We start from the raw sequence: 20036 nt of genomic DNA, 5'->3' as shown, positions 1-20036 counted from the left end.
TCTTGGAATCTGTCCCTGTGCTAAGACATGACTGCTAAGGCCACATGTGTGAACAGCTCTGGTCTCTCAGTCATCCTGCGCTCTGGGCCTCTCTACCTGGAGACGCTGTGAATTTTACGTGGGTACTGTGAAAGTTGTTGGGCTCCTTCCATGATATGGGGAGAGGGAGTATTTTGTCCATATCACATGTCTCAGCCTCGCTTTTTGGCAGCATCTTTGCCCCTTCCCTGCTTCTTACTTTGTAAACTAATAACTAACCTCATCCTATTATTTGCTTTTATTTTGCCAATGAAAAGGTCTTAGGTTCTTCCCCTGTTCATTCCAGTTCCTTCACAGACACCCAGCTGTTCTGTCTGTCTGTAAAGTTTTCCACCTAGCTGGCGAGTAAATCTGAAAATCCAGATCTCGTTGATTCACTGTCTCTTAGAAGACCGTACTTCAGTGACATGTATTTGCTTTTCATACGGATGTGAGCTCCTTCCTGTCCCTGGGGTCGCAGGTTCAGCTTGGCTGTGCCCTTCATTCTCTCCCCTGTAATCTCTCATCGTCCGTCAGCTGCCAGTGATCGCTGCAGGTGGTGGACCATGGCTAACGCCACAGCCGCCTCTTCACCATCTTCTGTTCTTCCCCATCTATCTCCTCGGTGGGAGAACGAGGGCATCCACGATGCACGTGTCTTTTCTTTGCTAGCTCCATGGTGTTTGTGCTATAACTCATAATTTATATGAAATGACAAAGGGATTTATGGTTTCCCATGTGATTTATTGACTGAGACAGAACTTTGCCACACAGCGGCTTAAGTCACAAAACATGCCAAAATGCTGCTCCCGGCTCTGACGTTATTTTTAGGTCGAAGGAAACTGTGAGCTTTCTGAATGCAAGCTTCTTCCCTTCCCTTCAGATGAGAGGAGCAACTAGCCGTCACCTAGCCCAACCCCGCAGCCTGGTTCCAGGACTCCAAGGTGGCTTTTCCAGTCACACTAACATCCCTCAGTTTACGAGAAATGACACCGTTATAGGGCGATTCACGTTACCTCCGAACTAAACAGGCCTTTAGAACAAAACCGCAAATAGCTCTATTTTTATACACAGGTATAACGTGTGTCCAGTGGCTAGGGGGTGTAATCCCTTCCCCATGGGGTATTCCTTTCATTCTTGATCCCTTAGTTCTTACAGGATGTTCACTGGGCTGTGGGTATCGCTTGGGGGTAGAGCCCTTGTCTAGCGTGCACCCTGTATATGATCATCAGCATAAAAACTTAACAATGTGTAAGCTGGGTATGACCTTTGTACTTCCTGTGGCTCGCTCTGCAGGTAAAGCAGGCCTACCCACTTAACAGTATGCCAGGTACTGTCCTCAGTGACAGAGACAAGGCGCACGAACAGGTGGCCGTATTCTCTGCCCTGAATTGGCAAATAATTAACAAATAAGTAAATTACATACTTTGTAGAAAAGAACACAGTAGAGAAAAACCGGATGGGGGCATGGAAAAGGAAATGGCAGTCAGGAAAGGGGTGAACATTTGAGTGGTGGGGCAGGCTTCGAGTAGGGGGTAAGCTTTCTAAATTGGTGGGGACAGGCTTCAAGAAGGGGTGATTTTCTTTTTAAATGAAATATATAGAAGGTTAGGGTGCCAGCAACATGAATGACCGGAGAAAGGCCTATCAGGGAGTTGGAGTAGCTAGGGCAGAGCCCTGCAGTAGGAACAGGAACGTAGCTGCTGTGTTTGAGGAGCAGGAGGCCAGAGTGAGCGAAAGAGAGTGGACAAGAGAAAACAAAAGATGAGACCAGAGAACTGGGAGAGAGCGGGTCACAGTAGCCACGTGGAACCCAGAGTCTTTGACCCACAGTGTGATGGGGGAATCACTGGAGCTGGTATGACTTGTGGTCCATGGGAATCAGTTAGCTGTGTGCAGTGAGTGCAAACCCAGGAGGGACAAACATGGTTGGAATCCAGACAGAAGTGAGTATGGCTCAGTGCATGGCCTGTGAGAAACATTTGGATTCTGCCCGTTTTGAAGGTCAGCCCACCTCGGTCTTTGGTGAATACCTCCCGTGATGGTTGTTTGTAGAATTGGCTTGTGGTGCCTAGTTACAGATACCTTTGCTTGTAGAAGATGGTAATTTGCGCATTTGATGCACTGCTCTAAGTGGGCAGAACCTTTGAGTCCTTAGTCTGCTAGCTGGGACACAACATCACTGTCAGTTTGTCCACACAGTTCACAAATATGCTTCCTAGTCCTTTTTTTTTGGTTGTTTGTTTTTGTTTATTGAGACAGGGTTTCTCTGTGTGGCTTTGGAGCCTGTCCTAGAACTTGCTTTGTAGACCAGATTGGCCTCAAACTCAGAGATCCACCTGCTTCTGCCTTCTGAGTGCTGGGCATGTGCCACCACCGCCCAGCTCCAGTTTCTTCCAGAACTTTGGTGTGGGATCTCTCTTTGTCTCATAAACATGGAGGTGGCGTGAGAATGTTGTGACGATTTGATGAGATTACATGCATGTTCTATCCTACATATCAGACCTACTAGAATTTTCCAATTTACCAGCATATCACCCACAATCCGTGGGGACAGTTACCTGATATGTTTGGAAGTCACAGTCATTCCTAATGTCCATGCTGCATGCTGTTCTCAGGGGTGGGGTTGTTGCTGGTGGTGGCGGCGGCCTTTTGAGATAGGCTACTGTGGATGGCCCTGGCTGGTCTGCTGTTCACTGTGTGCAGGCTAGGATTGAACTCTTGACAGTCCTCTTGCCTAGGCCTCATGAGGGTTAAGGAAGAGCGAGCTACCCACCGCTCCTGCTTTCTTTCAGACTGTTTCCCAGGGCCCTGTGCGCTTAAGCAGGTGCTGTCCTGCTAGCCACAGCTACAGCCCCAGCTCGGTTGGTACCGGCTTGAGACTTCCCCAGACCATAATTTGTAGGTCCCTTCAGAAGATCCAAATGGGAGCCCGCACCCCGAGCTTCCTGTTTCTCTCCATTCTGGATGTCAGCAGCACCTTCGCTGAGCCGCTTGTCCCCTCTTCTTACTTCTCTTGTGGCTGTGTGCCCACCGACTCTAGTGGCTCTAAGGCAGCTGCTTGCTTTTCTGTAAACACCTCTGCTGTTGTTCACGCCCCCTTCCCTTGTCTGACTACTCTCATTTGCTGGTCGTGACATTCCCGGAGGTTTAGCACAGTCAAACAGAAACCTGGCCCAGGTTTGCTGTTGCATCTGTGAGTTTTCTATCGTCCCATCGTCTCTTCCTCTGAGTCCAGCTTCAGTTTATGTTTTCCCACAAAGCACCTCACGTTTCTGCCGCCTGCATAAATCTCTTGACAGTGCAGATTTTAACGCTCAGTTATACACCACTTTACAGTATGCCTCCTTGGTCGAATGTGCTAATTGTATCGTCTCTATTTTTTTTGAAACCACGTGTTGTGCTACTTTAACAGCTCCGCAAATGCTGTGTTGTAGTGTTCTGTGGGGGAGAGTTAGATACGCGTTTGTTAAACGTGTGTTTGTTTCTTGCATTGTTTCTTGTAGTGGAAGATGCCTATGCCGGACTATTTAAGGGAAGCAGCAAGCAGACAGTTTGGCGAGCCTACTTGGTATGTCATTTTAAATCTGATTGTACTTCTGCATTCGACCAGAATAAAAGTATGAACAATAAAGCTGCTTTCATTAGGTCTTTGCTATGTCGTCCCATCTGGCCTTGGACTTGCAGTCTTCCTGCCTGCCCCTGGGAACACTGGGATTGCAGTCCTGAGCCGCCACGCTTTGCTCCCTAAGAACCTGGCGCCACTGAGCGTCCAGCTACGGTGTCTTCTTACCTTGAAGCTCAGCGAGCACAGGAGAAACACACCAGCTTCTCCGCCGTGTTTTCACCAGCTCTGAGATGAAAGGCGAGCTGAATCTTTTCCTTTTATTTCAGACGACAGACAAAGAAGTCCCAGGCTTGGTGCTGATGCAAGACTTGGCCTTCCTGAGCGGATTCCCGCCAACATTCAAGGAGACAAGTCAGCTGAAGACAAAACTGCCGGAAAACCTTTCCTCTAAAATAAAACTGGTAAGAAAGAGGAAAGGTCACCAGCGTGGCTCGTCTCGGTCCACGCTCGGCTCGACCCTTCCCTCGTGACCCATTGTGCGTGGGTTCACAGTATAGCCAAGGCAAAGATGGAGTCTGTCCTGTCACAGTCCGCAGTCAGAAAGGCAGATCTGCACGGAAGAGCCTCGTTCCTTACTCTCTTGCTTGAGACTAGATCTCAGTCCACGGGCAGATTGGTTTTAAAATTGGAGCAATCCTCCTGCCTCAGCCTCTCAAGTGCTGATATTTGCGCATCCAAACCCAGCTCTGAAATGACTATTTTAATAATTTATTTTTTTTTCTTTTCTTTTTTTCTGAGACAAGATTTCTCTGTAGCTTTGGAGCCTGTCCTGAAATTTGCTTTGTAGACCAGGCTGGCCTCAAACTCACAGAGATCCACCTGCCCCCGCCTGGCTTATCATTATTATTATTATTATTAATATTATTAATATTATGTTTACAATATGTGGTGTATGTGTGTTGGGGAAAGTCATAAAGGTAGTAAGAGCTCTAATGAGCACATTTATGACAGCTTTCATTCATAGAGGGGTTATATGATTATACTTCAGACATTGATAATGTGGAATGATAAGAAACTCTGGTTCATGAACAGCAAATCCAGACACTGATGAATTTAGGACGTGTGTCTAATTCTTACCCTTCAGCCTCGACTGGCCTTTTCCTGAACATGTGTAGATTCAGGACACAGTCCACGTGTTTTCTAGTTGACCTTACTTTCGGCATGCTATTGCCACATATTCCCGGTGGGAAACACGAGCCTCTCTCTCTTAGTCAGGGAGTAGAGTCCTTGCCTCTGGAACTGCAGGGATCTGCTTCTTGAACTTGTGAGATTCTGCCATAGGTTGAGCTTGCCTTCCCACTTCCTCTCCTTTTGCCATTTAATAGTTAGTGGGGGATGGAGAAGGTGGGGGTCATGGGGCAGGGAGGAAGGGAGTTTTCTCTATTCTTGCGTTAGTCACCCCATCCCAAGTTCCCCTTTTCCTCTTCGCTGGGTCTTACAGTTTAGATACGGACGCCGCCGGCCTTGTCTCTGTTTCGTATCTTCCCATAGCCAGCTTTGTCTTTCTGTTTCTGCTATTTCTTCCTCTTCATTTCTGTTTGTGGCAGGTCTCGCTACGTAATTCTGGCTGGCCTGCAACTTGCTGTGCAGACTGGGCTGTCTTTAAGCTTGTAAACTTACTGTCCCTGCGGCACCTCTGTGCCTGGCCGGCCCCTTGTAGCTTTTCTTCATTGTACTTTGAAATACGGTGGGGAGTCCAGCAGTGCAATTGGCTAATACGCAGCACTTGTATGGAACGGAACAGCGCTCAGCTATATGGGGCTGAATTTGTGGTTGATCTGCAGTTATTTCTAAAATAGATACATCTCCTTCCCCTGCGGGACTTTCAGTACTGATTTGAGCTGTTAAAACCATAGATTAGCTTTTGTTTCAGCGGAAGTTTATTTGGCTTCTTAGCTTCTGGTTCCAGAGTGACAGATACAGGCATATCCGTCCTTCCCACTGTTCACAATCAGCCTCTCTGCCTCATGTGGGAAGAGCGACTTCTGTTATCCACGTGAATCCTAACCCAAAAAGAAATTAGGAATCCACTCTGCTTCTTACGCTTTTGTATGACTGTGTAACACCCTGCTCTGTGCGGCCGCTCCTCGGTGCTGATGACATTCGATGTGCCTCCTGGTGGTTGGTGTGTGCTCATGAAGATGACAGCTCCAAACAGTGGCGGGCCTCCGCGGAATCCTGGGCCGCCTGGTGCGTGGAGGCAGATGGAAAGTACAGTGCTCACTTGAGTCGCCAGGGAAATTGAGAACCAGGAAGGTCAGATGTGGTGGCATTTGAGTTTAGTTCTTCAAATCTGTGTGTACTGAGGGGGGGTGATACCTGTTCCAGAGAGAGAGAGGAGAGAGAATGTGTACAGGTGTGTGAGTGTATGTGTACAGGTGTGTATGAGTGTGTTCACAGGTATGTGTGTGCGAGGGTGTGTGTTTGTATATGTGTGTGTTTGTGGGTGAGTGTGGGTAAATGTGTATTTGTGTGCACAGGTATGTGCCTTAGTGTGAGTGTATGTGCGCGCACACATGTGGATGTGGGTACATGTAAAGGCCAGAGGTTGATGTCAGGCATCTTGCTTGGTTGTAGGGATAAGCCCGCCCATTGGGGGCGGGCTCGCCTCGGGCGAATGTTTACTGATAAATTGGGCACTGTAGAAGCCTCCGGTCCCTTCCTGTTTCTTGTACTCCACTGGAACCTTGGTTTCGTGAGTCTGGTTTTCCATTAAAGTTGTGCAAATACATATCACAATTTGTCTGCATTAATCTAAGCCGCCACTTCACTTGGTAACTCTCCACCTGATTTTTTTGAGCAAGAGTCTCTTCTTGAGTCTTTAGCCTCACCAGTTGGCCAGGTTGCCCGACCAGTGAGCTTTAGGGAATCTGCCTGTCTCCCGTCCCCCTACCAAGTGCTGGGATTGTAGGCATGCCCATCTTGAACGCGGGTTCTAGGGATCTGACCTCGTGTCTCCACACTGTCTTCCTGTAGGCTCTGTCTCTAGTTCTATTAGGATCTTCCGAGAACTGAGTTTCCTGTCACAGGCTCCAGTCCCCTGGATTATTTTTATCAGATACCCTCTGTGTGTCGAGGGGTATGTCAGGGAGAACCAAGGGAATCAAAGCATTACCAAAGAGTAGTATAAAGTGCCCAGAATGCCTGGGCCTTAGGTGCACTTGGGGGTTAGACAAGCTTTGCAGCCTGCTGGGCCCTGGGCAGAGCTGCTGTTCTTGGGCTGGGAGGGGCGTGCAGAGGAGACAGCCTGAACAAAGGCTGGAGGCTCGGAAGTCTGGGAGCAGATAGTGTGTCTGGGGAGTTTCGAAAGCTTGATTGCCAGAGGTAGGGGAGGCAGGATGGCTGGACCTCATCCCGGAGGCAGGAAGAAGGCAGTCTGGTGTATGTCTAAGTCACAGAGTAGGGACAGGTGTGGTAGATGCTACCTGGGAAGAAGCCAGAGGCAAGAAAAACAGTTCAGTCCTGGAAGACACTCCTGTTTAAGGGCCTATGGCCATGGGGATGCCAGTGGGGGAGGAGTTCCAGAAACACCCCAGAGGCACTCAGCATCCTGTGTTGGCAAGCTGCAGGGGCGCAGGGAGACTGAAGAGGAGGTGGGTGTGTGTGGTGCCCTGGAAATGAAGCAGAGGAGTCACAGAGCTTATAGGGAGTGCGGGAGTGTTTGACAGACCTGCCATGGGGTTGCCTGGTTAGCATCTGGATAGAAACGGTTCCCCGAAGATTCCTGTGTTGGAACACCCAAGTCCCTGCTGGTGACACTGTTTTGAGCGGTTGTAGAACTTCGGAGAGATGGGTCCCAGTTGGATGTCTGTGTGGTTGGGAGACACTGGAGAGTTTGCAGACGGCCTGTAGGGTAGGTGATCTCATGGCGTAGCCAGGTGGGGTGGCACAGGCAAGGTGTGACAGCTTAGTGAGTCACCTGCACTCCGCCCCCTCAGAGTTCTGTTCCGGACCCACTTAAGGTCACCACAAGTTATGTTTTCCATGAAGTGTCTCTAGTCTCAAAATCCAGAGTCTAAAATGCTCCAAAATCCGAAAGTTTCTGACACTGACCTGCCACCACCAGTGTAAGATTAGCTCCACATCCTCACAGGACACTTGGTTTTATGTAAAGAACTATTTACACGTGCCATCTTCAGGCTATGTGCATAAGGTATATACGAAACATGAATGTCATGTTTAGACTTGAGTTTCAGCCCCCAAATAGTTTCATCACATGTATATGTAAATATTTGGAACTTTTTTTTTTTCTTTTTGAGACAGTATCTCACCATGTAGCCCTAGCTAGCCTAGAACTCACTATCAAGACCAGGCTAAGCCTCAAACATAAGGTCCACCCGCCTCTGCTTCTTGAGTGCTAAGATTAAAGGTGCGTGCAGCTGTGTGAGGCTGAAACAAAATAGATGCTGGCTTAGTGGAGCACACCTTTAATCCCAGCACTCTGGATGCAGAGGCAAGCAGATGGTTGTGAGTTCGAGGCCAGCCTGGTCTCCATAGCAATTTCCAGGCCAAGCCAAACAACAACAAAAACCAACTCTCAGCACTAAAACCTTCTGTTCACAAACATTTCAGGTAAAGGCCATGTCATATTATTACTAACACACTTCAGTGGCTTCCATGGACATATCTCACTTGGCTTGCAGTGCATGGCCTTCCTCTTTATTTCTAAAGTTAGTCAGCAGGTGAAGCAGCAATTGTGGAACTAACTTTAGCCTTGGAACAACCATGAGGGCATTTTAAAACCTAGCAGCCCCGACCAACACCTTTTGGTTTGTTTCCCGTTAGCCATAGCAGAAGTGTTTTTTTTATCCTGAAGTCTTCTCAATAACACACAAGTCAATCCAAATTTAAAACCAACTTATAACTTCTGAGTTTTTGAGGCCTTTAAAATGTTGTTGGAGATGTTTTTCTTAGAGGAAAGCCCCTGCCGTCCTTTAGGATTTGCCATTCTCCTTCAGAACAGGTTTGCTTGCCTCTCAGTACTGGCAGTCCTTCCCAATACAGGCGCTCTTAGGATGCTGAGCAGTGCCAGGGCCTCTGACTTTGCCCTCTCACTTGAGAAATTTTAAGTGACTGTAGGTATATAGTATAGGAAATAGGTGCCCATTTACTGATAATAAATTATAAGGAAAACTTTTGTTATTTACACTTATATTGTGTGTGTATGTGTATGTATGTATTTACACTTATATTGTGTATGTATGTATTTACACTTATTGTGTGTGTGTGTGTGTGTGTGTGTAAGTAAGTGCTACGCATGTGTGTGTATGTGAGTGTATTCATGTGTGGAGGTCACAGGACAACTTCAGGAGTCAGTTCTGTCCCCTGTGTGGGTCCGGGGAATCAATCATGTATGCTTGGTAGCAGGTGCCATCCATCATCCACTGAGACATCTTTTCAGCCCAGGAGTTTCATTTTCAAATAATTCTCTGGTATACATGTAATTTTTCCATTTATCAAAGGCAAATGCAAATTTCATACTGTTAAGGTGGTCATAAATAATTACATTCTGGATGTAGTTGATACTTAAGATTCACGGTTTTCTGGTTTTTTTTTTTTTTTTTTTTTTTTCTATGCTAAGACTTCTACTTTCTGGTAGAAACACGTCTAGGGGTATTTCAGAATGTTTGAAGCCGGGGATGTAGGCCAGTGGGTTGAATGCCAGCATAGCGTACCAGAGGCCGGTGTTTGGGCACACAGACCAACCTGAAGTTCCAGCTCCGCAGAACTGGCGGCAAAAAGAGCAGGCGTTCTAACAAAGAACTCACAGCTACTCAGGTTTACTAGAGACCAGCCTCCAGCTACAAATGACATTTGCTGAAAAAAAAATGTGTGTATGTGCGTGCGTGCGTGCGTGCGTGCGTGCGTGTGTGTGTGTGTGTGTGTGTGTGTGTGTGTGTGTACCAGGATCAAGGCACATCTCAAATCCTTTTCCAGCAGAAGCAGCTTCTAAAACGCTAACAGCCAATAGAGTTGCAGGGTTGGGTTGCCACCTAGTGGACAGCAAAGGATACTTCATGCTCCTTGCCACTGCCCCTTATATAGAGGCAGAAAAATCTGTCCTTTGAAGTTCCTTGCTTTTTTTTAAAATTGATTTTATTGAGCTATACATTTTTCTCTGCTCCCCTTCCTTCCTCTTCCCTCCCTCTCCCATGGTCCCCATGCTCCCAATTTACTCAGGAGATCTTGTCTTTTTCTACTCCCCATGTAGAGTAGATCCACGTATGTCAAGTTCCTTGCTTTTTATCTCTTTCAGCTATTGTGTGGTCACCATGAGAAAACCTATTTCTGATTTTCAGTGGTATAGTTAAAAACCAGTCCTGGGCAACTGCTGGTAGGGACCGGCGAGATGGCTTAGTGGGCAAAGGTGCTTGCAGCCAGATCTGACTGCATTCAATCCCGTCCACCCATATGCAGGAAGGCGAAGGCTCCTGCAAGTTGTCCTCTGATCGGTGGCATGCCTGCCTTGTCCTCCCACAAAAATACATATATAAGATAAAAAAATTTAAATTATTAGAGTATAATTTTTATTTAAGAGTGATTTTTCTTGTTGCACTTCTTACCGAATTAAAGGTCGTTCAAATCATGAAATAAAATTAGATGCCATTTTTTTAAAATTATTTATTTATTTATTTATTATGTATACAATATTCTGTCCGTGTGTATGCCTGCAGGCAAGAAGAGGGCACCAGACCTCATTACAGATGGTTGTGAGCCACCATGTGGTTGCTGGGAATTGAACTCAGGACCTTTAGAAGAGCAGGCAATGCTCTTAACCTCTGAGCCGTCTCTCCAGCCCTAGGTGTCATTTTTAAATAACAATGTGAATCTTTGAATTTCTTATTAGAATTCTTAATTAATCTTAATCTCTGAAACATCTTTTCTTTGAAATTGGTAATGCTGGGTTGAAGGCCAGAACACGAGGGTCAAGCAATCCACCTAGACTGTTTACATACTTAGCCCAGTTTATTCTCTTGCCAGTAATACAGCAACAGACATTTATACTTATCAGGGAACAGTAAAAAGAAAAAAAATGGGGGTGGGTGGGAATGTGTTTTGTTTGCCTCGGAATGGAAAGCCCCGGCCTTTCAGGGGTGGTTAGCTGGGCTGCTCTGTGACCTGGGACTCTGTAGGAGCCATGCAGGACCTAGTGACACACAGCACCCAGCAACAGCCCGATTCCTGTTTTGTTCTCCAGCCAGCGTGGTTGGTTTTCTCGTTCCGACACTGGCTGGTGTTCCCGGGCTGCTTGAGTACAGGTGCCTGCCGAGCCGTCATCGCCCCTGCACCCCATGCTGCCATAGCAACAGAAGCCTGGACCGATGGCACTCAGGCCCAAAGCAGGGCAGGTCCACGTTTACACTTTAACCCTGAGCGGTAATTGCTGAAGGGCAGTGTCTGCTGCACATCACACGCCCAGTCACTGCTGGACCTTGTAGAGGAGGCACTATGATCACCAATAAAATACAGCGCAGACTTGGAATCTGCCTCATAGGCTGGGGGAGGAGGATTGCAAATTCAAGGCCTGTCCGGGCACCTCAGCAAGATCCTGTCTCAAAATAAAAAGTAAAATGGCTGGGATATAGTGGCAGAGTACTTGGACGTGCCTAGGTGACCGCTTCCCAGTCTGCTGTCACACAGAGGCGGGTTGACAGCCTGAGTCCTTGACAGGGTTTCCCTTTGTAACAGTCCTAGCTGACCTGGGTGTCCTGGAACTCACTCTGTAGACCAGGCTGGCCTTGAACTCACAGACATCCATCTGCCTCTGCCTCCAGATTGCTGGGATTAAAGGCCTGTGCCACCATGTCCACTATATAGTTTTTAAAATAAAGATCATAAAAAGTCATTTAAGCCAGCTCTGAGAGTTGGGGGGGGATTTCGTAAAAAGAGCCTGACGTCTCAGGAGATATAGAGTCTCCCGTGGGGTTGAGTGGCTACAGCTGTCAGATGATGCCCAAGGTGCCCTGGTCACGCTGTTCTCCCATTCCTGTTAAGAGGGTCTGTCACAGTCATCTGGCGAGCACTTTTGGCCTGCGATACTGTCTTTACGTTTCAAGATTGGAAGTTAAACAGCTGGTCATGATGGCTCGTACCTGTAATCTCAGCACTTGGGAAACTGAGGCAGAAGGATTGCCACGAGTTAAGGTCATTCCAGGCTCTGAAACTCAGTCTCCAAAAGGAAAAAAAAAAAAAAAAAGGTAAATCTGTGTTTATTCCCTGAGGTCCAGGGTGCCCACGTGTATCTCTTGTTGTCTACCAGCTACAGTTGTACTCGGAGGCCAGCGTCGCTCTTCTGAAACTGAACAACCCCAAAGGGTTCCAGGAGCTAAACAAGCAAACTAAGAAGAACATGACTATCAACGGGAAGGAGCTGACCATCAGCCCCGCGTATCTGTTGTGGGACCTGAGTGCCATCAGCCAGGTGAGGGCTGTAGACTTCTAGACCTTTACATCCCGGGAAGGACTGTAGATGACCCCTGCAGCCAGGAAAGGGGCATAGATCCCTGCAGCCGGGTAAGGACTGTAGACCCCCTACAGCCGGGGAATGACTGTAGACCTCTGCAGCCGGGGAAAAGGTTTGGACCCCTGCAGCTCAGGTCAGGAATTCAGAATGTGTGCCTTTGTCAGAATAGCTCAACTGGAGAGCGGTGGGCTGAGTGTTAGAGATCTAGATGTTGGTTTAGTAGGAGAAGGAGGCGGACTGACTGAGGATCTCATTAGACTTTTCCAAACTTCCCTTCTCAGCCATTGGTTTGATACTTATTGAAAAGAACAAGGCAGGAGAGATGGCTGTTAAGAGCACTTGCTGTTCTTCCGGAGGATCAAAATTTGGCTTTCGCTCCCACATTGGACAGCTTATAACCTCCCATAACTCTAGCTTCAAGGGATCTCACCCCTTCTCTGGCCTCCAAGGGCACCCACGTACACACACACTCAGTCCTTCACTCATAAATGTCAATAAAAATCAAATAAAGCTTTGGTCAGGCTTGATGGCACATGCCTTTAATCCCAGCACTCCAGAGCAGAACCAGGCAAATTTCTGTGAATTTGAGGATGGCTTGGTCTATGTAGTGAGCATCAGGCCTGAAGACCAATTGGATCTAAGATCCTTTATGTAAAGTATAATAAAGAGAAGATCAAACTCTCTCTCTCTCTCTCTCTCTCTCTCTCTCTCTCTCTCTCTCTCTCACACACACACACACACACACACACACACACACACACACACACACANCTCTCTCTCTCTCTCTCTCTCTCTCTCTCTCTCTCTCTCTCTCTCACACACACACACACACACACACACACACACACACACACACACACACACACCCCTGCTCGCACTTACTTGGATTTAAAGTGTAGCCAAAGCCCCTGTTCTAGTTTAGGTTTCTTTTGCTGTGACAAACACCATGACCAAATCAAGTTGGGGAGAGATGGGCTTGTTTGGCTTACACTTCCACATCACTGTTGTTCATCAAAGGAAGTCAGGACAGGGACTCAGACAGGATAGAACCTGGCGGCAGGGGCTGATGCAGAGGCCATAGAGGGGTGCTGCTTACTGGCTTGTTCCCCATGGTTTGCTCAGCCTGCTTTTTTATAGAATTCTGGACCACCTGCCCAGGGAGGGAACCACCCACAGAGGACTGGGCCCTCCCCATGCATCACTGATAAGAAAATGCCCAACACTTGCCTGCAACCTGAACTCGCAATGGCATTGTCTTAGCTGAGGTTCCCTCCTCTTAGATAACTCCGGCTTGAGTCAGGTTGAGATAAAGATATTCCCCCTTAGAGCAGAGCAGGCAGAGGGTAAAGACAGGAGGAAGAGCTGGGGTTTAGCGTAGATACTCCATGTCTTTACGAGGAGGAAGAGCTGGGGTTTGGCTAGACACTTCATGTCTTTATGAGGAGGAAGAGCTGGGGTCTGGCTAGACACTTCATGTCTTTACGAGGAGGAAGAGCTGGGGTCTGGCTAGACACTTCATGTCTTTATGTGCTGCACGATGTCTCCCGACCTCCCAGTCGAAGCAGGACGAAGATGTGTCCGCCAGCCGCTTCGAAGATAACGAAGAGCTAAGGTACTCTTTGCGGTCTATCGAGAGGCATGCGCCGTGGGTTCGGAACGTCTTCATAGTCACCAACGGGCAGATTCCATCCTGGCTGAACCTCGACAACCCTCGGGTGACAATAGTCACCCACCAGGTGCGTGACTCTGCAAACACCACCAGGCTGTGGTTTCCCGTCTGTGCCTTCAGTGTGGTACAGTGATCTTGGCTTCTCTGCCTCCGCGGCCACCTTCATTGAATTAGCACAGCCTCCTCCATTTCCCCATTCTAAGTGCCCAGCCCACTCAACACGGCTCCTATTTACCTTCTGTGCTTTCTGTTCAAGGACATTTTCCGAAATCTGAGCCACCTGCCCACTTTCAGTTCACCTGCCATTGAGAGTCATATCCACCGCACAGCCTCCTCCATTTCCCCATTCTAAGTGCCCAGCCCACTCAACACGGCTACTATTTACCTTCTGTGCTTTCTGTTCAAGGACATTTTCCGAAATCTGAGCCACCTGCCCACTTTCAGTTCACCTGCCATTGAGAGTCACATCCACCGCATCGAAGGGCTGTCCCAGAAGTTCATCTATCTAAACGACGACGTCATGTTTGGGAAGGACGTTTGGCCCGACGACTTCTACAGTCACTCCAAAGGCCAAAAGGTGAGCATTAAGATGGGCGGGCACCTAGCTTGACGGTCACTAGCAGTTGAGGAAATCAACTCAGGTATCTGTGTATACATTTCTATATGCAAATGTGAAACACGTTTCCGCGGGTGTCTGTGTATACTTTTCGTTACGCAAATGGGAATGACTTTGTGTCTGTGACTCCCAGGCTCAGGAAAGTCTGGGTTGAGCAGAAAGCAAACTGCAGCAGAGCGAGCAGTTATCTGTGGTCTCAGATAAACAGAACCCCCCCCCCTTTTTTTTTCTCCTTGACCCTTAGACTTTCTATTGCAGCAAACCCACTTTGCAACAAATTTGTGGCTGGCATGACAGCAAATGACCAACAGGCAAAATGAGCTTAAAGTGTTTCAGATGGGGAGGGGGTGAAGTTCCATGTACGGTGGCCCCTCTGTTGCTGGGAGGGGTAGGACACAGAAGGCTTAGAACAGCTGGGCTGGAGAGCCTGTCCCATTGAACTGTATTTGTTTGTTTTCTGTGCTGGGGGTCAGCCCCAGGAACTCAGACACACTAGAAGACTACTCTATCATAGAGCCAAACTGTAACCATTGGCAGCTTGTAATTTCAGTTTAGAGTTAAAAAAATCAATTGGGGGGCGACTGGAGAGATGGCTCAGTGGTTAAGAGCATTGCCTGCTCTTCCAAAGGTCCTGAGTTCAATTCCCAGCAACCACATGGTGGCTCACAACCATCTGTAAATGGGGTCTGGTGCCCTCTTCTGGACTGCAGGCAGAATACTGCATACATAATAAATAAATAAATAAATAAATAAATAAATAAATATCAATTGGGAGTAAGTGTGCTGTGCAAAGGAAGGATGACTTTAAAAAAGGAGGGGCATGTTTTTCTCTAGGGGATTTAATTTGTAAGTAACTGCGCCTTCCTGGAGCTCAGAATGTTGCAGGAATTAATTTGCCTAAACACAGCCTTAGGGTGGAGATAATGGCTGCCAGTGCTGCCTTCTTCCTCAGCCTTGAGGCAGTTATGCAGAAGATCACTGGGTTAAGAGTGAGTGTCCTGGCGAGAATGAGTCTTCACATCTACCTGACACATTGCTATTTTATTTAGAAGAATATTATAAGAGCATGTTATTAAAACTAATCCATGAGCCAAGCCCTTGTTCTCTGAAGCAAGTGGGGAGGAAGAACTGTGCTCAGCAGGTTAAACTCTGCCCGTGGGCATTGGCCAGCGAAAGGTGGTGCCCACTGTCAGCAGGTTTAGCTCTGCCATGGGCACTGTCCAGCCGAAGGCAATGCCCACTGTTCTCAGCAGCCAGTCTTTGGGAAACTTTGGAAGTTCAGTGTTTTTTTCTAAAGTGTTTTAATCCAAGAGTGAAAAGCACTGGAAACTGTTGTATCATCTCTGATCTTGTCGCAGGTGTATTTGACGTGGCCTGTGCCCAACTGTGCGGAGGGCTGCCCGGGCTCCTGGATTAAAGACGGCTACTGTGACAAGGCCTGTAATAATTCAGCCTGTGACTGGGATGGCGGCGACTGCTCCGGTAAGGACGTGCTCGACGCAGCTTGTTCGCGTCCTCATCCTCATTCCTGAGAACGTGTGTGCCCTTGACTGCTTACATCACACGCTGAAACGTTCCCGAGTCCAGAGATCCCTGGTCGGTGTTACCATGTGGCCTAGTTGATTCATGGTATTCAATAATGGATCCATTTCTCTGATGTAGGCTCTGAACTTGAAAGCATCTTCTGTCATTACTTGAAGTAGCTAGAATACTCTTGATTATGTAAACCTGAGGATCGTTCCAATTGGGTCTGCAGGACTCCATGGCAGGAACTTTCGGTGGGAAACTGTAGGAGAGTGTAAAATGATCACAGTTGCAGAACAAACCATGCTTATCCAAGCCTGCTTCTGCGTCCAGAGCACCAGGATGACCGACATCTGTGCACACTCTTTCTCAGAGCAACCACCCCACCAATTCCCCCCCCCACACACACACCATTCTCCGTTGACCTTGATGTTAGCACTTTTGAAAATCAATTTACTTACTGTTTTTTAGTTCATAAAGGTTCTGTAACCTTCATTACCCTCTTGATCTGGCGGGGTGGTTGCTCTGAGAAAGAGCATGCACAGATGTCCTAATCCTGGTGCTCTGGATGCAGAAACGGGCTTGGAAACGTGTTGAGTATTAGAGGAAGCGAAGCGTCAAAGTCCTGTTTAGTCTTCTCTCTCAGGTGCCCTGTTGTAAAACGCAGGCGGCAGCAGGGAGAGGATGTGGGTGTATAAAGTGGACCTAGCAAAACATTAACATTGGCAATGTTATCGCCTGTGTCTGGACGTGGTTTGGGATAATCTCTTTCCTTTCTCCAGCTCTGCTCTACCCGTCTTAATCATCACTAACTCAGACAGGTAAACTCCCTTCCCTTAAGACACAGGGAGTCTCCCCTTAAAGAATGGGATGAGCCTCTGTAGCTGCAACCCATGCAACAGTCTCCACATTAAAGAATGAGACGAGCATCTGTAGCTGCAACCCATGAATCAATCTTGCAACATTAGTAAGAAATGATGAGCTGTCTTCTTTCACGGTTGTGAGCCCAGTAAGGACTCTTCCTTCCTCCTCCCTCTACAGGTAACAGCGGAGGGAGTCGCTTTGTTGCAGGAGGTGTGGGTACCGGGAATATTGGCGTCGGACAGCCCTGGCAGTTTGGTGGAGGAATCAACAGTGTCTCTTACTGCAACCAAGGGTGTGCAAACTCCTGGCTCGCCGATAAGTTCTGTGACCAAGCCTGCAACGTCTTGTCCTGTGGGTTTGATGCTGGTGACTGTGGACAAGGTATGTTTATTGCCGTGGAAACGTTAAGAACAAGGAGCTAACTCCACAGACAGAGGACCACTCAGTGGGTGTCATTATTGGAAGTAATTTCCAAATGGGCAAAAAGTTGGAAATTAGTCATTGAAATTTATTTGATTAAAAATTATGCCCCAATCTATATAGTGAACCAGGGTCAATGTCCCATGTAAACTGCTATGGGTCAGCTCAAATCCCCAGACCTTGTGTTAGAATTTGTGAGCATTTTAAAATAAAGTTCAAATCACCCTTAGAAAATAAAAACTTGAGCCCCGAGAATTAAGGAACGGCATAAGAATGTCTTTGCATATGCCTTTAATCCCAGCACTTGGGAGGCAGAGGCAGGCGGATCTCTGTGAGTTCAAGGCCAGCCTGGTCTACAAGAGCTAGTTCCAGGACAGGCTCCAAAGCTACAGAGAAACCCTGTCTTGAAAAACAAAACAAAACAAAAAGTGTCTAATTTAAAAGAAACCATGTTTGTGTGTTTTTTCCCTCTAGATCATTTTTATGAACTGTATAAAGTAACTCTTCTCCCGAACCAGACACACTATGTCATCCCCAAAGGTGAACACCTGCCATACTTCAGCTTTGCCAAAATCGCCAAGAGAGGAGTGGAAGGCTCCTACAGCGACAGTCCGATAATCCGGCACGCGTCCATCGCGAACAAGTGGAGAACCATTCATCTCATACTGCACAGTGGGATGAACGCAACCATGATCCACTTTAACCTCACGCTCCAGAACTCCAACGATGAAGAGTTCAAAATCCAGATAACAGTGGAGGTGGACACAAGGGAGGGGCCGAAACTGAACGCCACAACCCAGAAGGCCTATGAAAATTCGGTCAGCTCGGTGACACCTCTTCCCCAGGCTGAAATCCCTTTTGAAGATGTTCCCAAAGAGAAACGCTTCCCCAAGGTCAGGAGACACGATGGAAACACCACAGGGAGATTCCAGCAGGAGGTGAAAATCCCCCTGGTAAATATCTCACTCCTTCCGAAGGAGGTCCAGGTGAGACTGAGCAACTTGGACCTGCAGCTGGCGCTTGGAGACATCACCCAGAAAGGATACAACTTCTCCAAGTCAGCCCTGCTGAGGTCTTTCCTGAAGGGCTCACTAGATGCTAAAGGAAAACCTCCGTCTAGAAGGACCAACAAAACAAATGACCGTCTGGAGGCCCCACAGGAAAAGCCCTCTCACAGAAGCCCAGGTGGCTTTGTTGCCAGTCAGAGAGCAGAGAGACAGACATCCCCAGTGGGGACAGTGGACACGAATGGCCATGACCGTGGTTTGAATCCACCCCCGGTCTTGGAGAGCAATGCAAGATTTAAGTTGGAAACTCAGGCCCCACGTGCACCAAGCATGAGTGTATCCAGAGAAGACCTCACCGGGAAAGAGGAGGCAGGAGGCAGAGCGGAGGGCGAAGCTGACAGCCGCATAGCTGTAGAAGTAGTTCCTGGAAGGCGGCTGCGGCACTACACGGAGACTTACCCAGGCTTTTTGCCTTGGGAGAAAAGAAAGTATTTCCAAGACCTTCTTGATGTAAGTTTGATCCAGCCTTATCCCCTGTCATGCCCACGAACATAAATAGCTTCGTAAGTGGTAATATTATAGTAACTATCATTTGTCGTGCATGGAGGCCTGTTAGTGACCAGGTGCCACATTCTGTAATAACTCAGTGCACGGTGGTGCCTTTATCTCATGTCGGTAGAGTCTACTCTGGGCTAAACAGTGTTGAGTTACATGGAATGCTCCTTACAGGAGGAAGAGTCATTGAAGACACAGTTGGCGTACTTGACCAACAGCAAACGTGCAGGACGCCAGCTGAAAGACACGTTTGCGGATTCGCTCCGATACGTCAATAAGATTCTCAACAGCAAGTTCGGATTCACGTCCAGGAAAGTCCCCGCCCACATGCCACACATGATCGACAGGATCGTCATGCAAGAGCTACAAGATATGTAAGTCTTAGTATGCTCGACAGTTGTTGTGTATTTGCCCCAGTGAGCTACGGCCTTCAAAGATGCCATGTAAAAACGACGTGAAGACGGGCTTCTGTTTTCATAGACGTCCAATACCGTATGTACCGAGTATCCAGAGCTCTCTGTGTGTTCTCTCTGGACAGGTTCCCCGAGGAATTTGACAAGACATCGTTTCACAAGGTGCGCCACTCGGAGGACATGCAGTTCGCCTTCTCGTATTTCTATTACCTCATGAGTGCAGTGCAGCCCCTGAATCTTTCCCAAGTCTTTGACGAAGTAGATACAGACCAGTCTGGTGTCTTGTCGGACAGGGAGATCCGAACGCTGGCTACCCGGATCCACGATCTGCCTTTAAGCTTGCAGGTAACGTGTTGTTTCGGCCCTAAGCCTGTGACTTGTCCGGTGAGAAACACAGTTCTGGCGGGGCCTCTTATCATACTGCATTTCAAGTAAAGGAAATTCTGGATATTTAGTGTCCGGGCTAGAAACTCCTCATTCACGTATTAATGCCAGACATAAAATACTTGAAATTTGTGTTTTATGGACTATTTTTTGTGGCCTTGCATTGGGGTAGTCGTCTGCCGTCTGAGGGGAGAAGCAGGTGGTAGATACCTGCATGCGAGCCTTGTGGCAAGTTCATTCAGGGTATGGTGTGGGACTGACGGGGACTCTCAGCCAGGTCCCCCTGTGGTGCTTAGAAACGCTAAACTCACCCGTGTGAGCCTGCCGCACCTTGTGAACACGGATGTCTCACAGCCCTGCATTCTAGTTCAGATGAGGGTGCTCTTTTGAAATGTTTATACTTAGAGTCCTACTGCTTTTGAGCCCTTTAGCCACTTAGAGACCATCATATACATTTTTATCATGAGTTTTCCT

At 47.8% G+C, this 20036-nt stretch overlaps 1 protein-coding gene across 2 annotated transcripts in view; it reads left to right on the top strand.

Annotated features, from left to right (window-relative positions):
* Positions 1-20036, top strand: part of Gnptab (N-acetylglucosamine-1-phosphate transferase subunits alpha and beta) — a 60187-nt gene that overhangs the window by 26954 nt on the left and 13197 nt on the right. For both annotated transcript variants that reach the window (XM_050145828.1, XM_050145827.1), the window contains exons 6-15: positions 3525-3589; positions 3913-4047; positions 11907-12068; positions 13667-13846; positions 14186-14356; positions 15754-15877; positions 16961-17164; positions 17678-18720; positions 18940-19139; positions 19304-19523. In XM_050145828.1, the coding sequence (XP_050001785.1) occupies positions 3525-3589; positions 3913-4047; positions 11907-12068; positions 13667-13846; positions 14186-14356; positions 15754-15877; positions 16961-17164; positions 17678-18720; positions 18940-19139; positions 19304-19523 (2504 nt within the window). The remainder of the gene's footprint in view (positions 1-3524; positions 3590-3912; positions 4048-11906; positions 12069-13666; positions 13847-14185; positions 14357-15753; positions 15878-16960; positions 17165-17677; positions 18721-18939; positions 19140-19303; positions 19524-20036) is intronic.

Source organism: Alexandromys fortis, unplaced genomic scaffold, assembly GCF_014885135.2.
Source record: "Alexandromys fortis isolate MF-2015 unplaced genomic scaffold, M_Fortis_MF-2015_v1.1 scaffold_50, whole genome shotgun sequence".
Lineage (NCBI taxonomy): Eukaryota > Metazoa > Chordata > Mammalia > Rodentia > Cricetidae > Alexandromys > Alexandromys fortis.
Note: the sequence above shows the minus strand (reverse complement) of the source record. Positions and strands in the feature narration are given on the sequence as shown.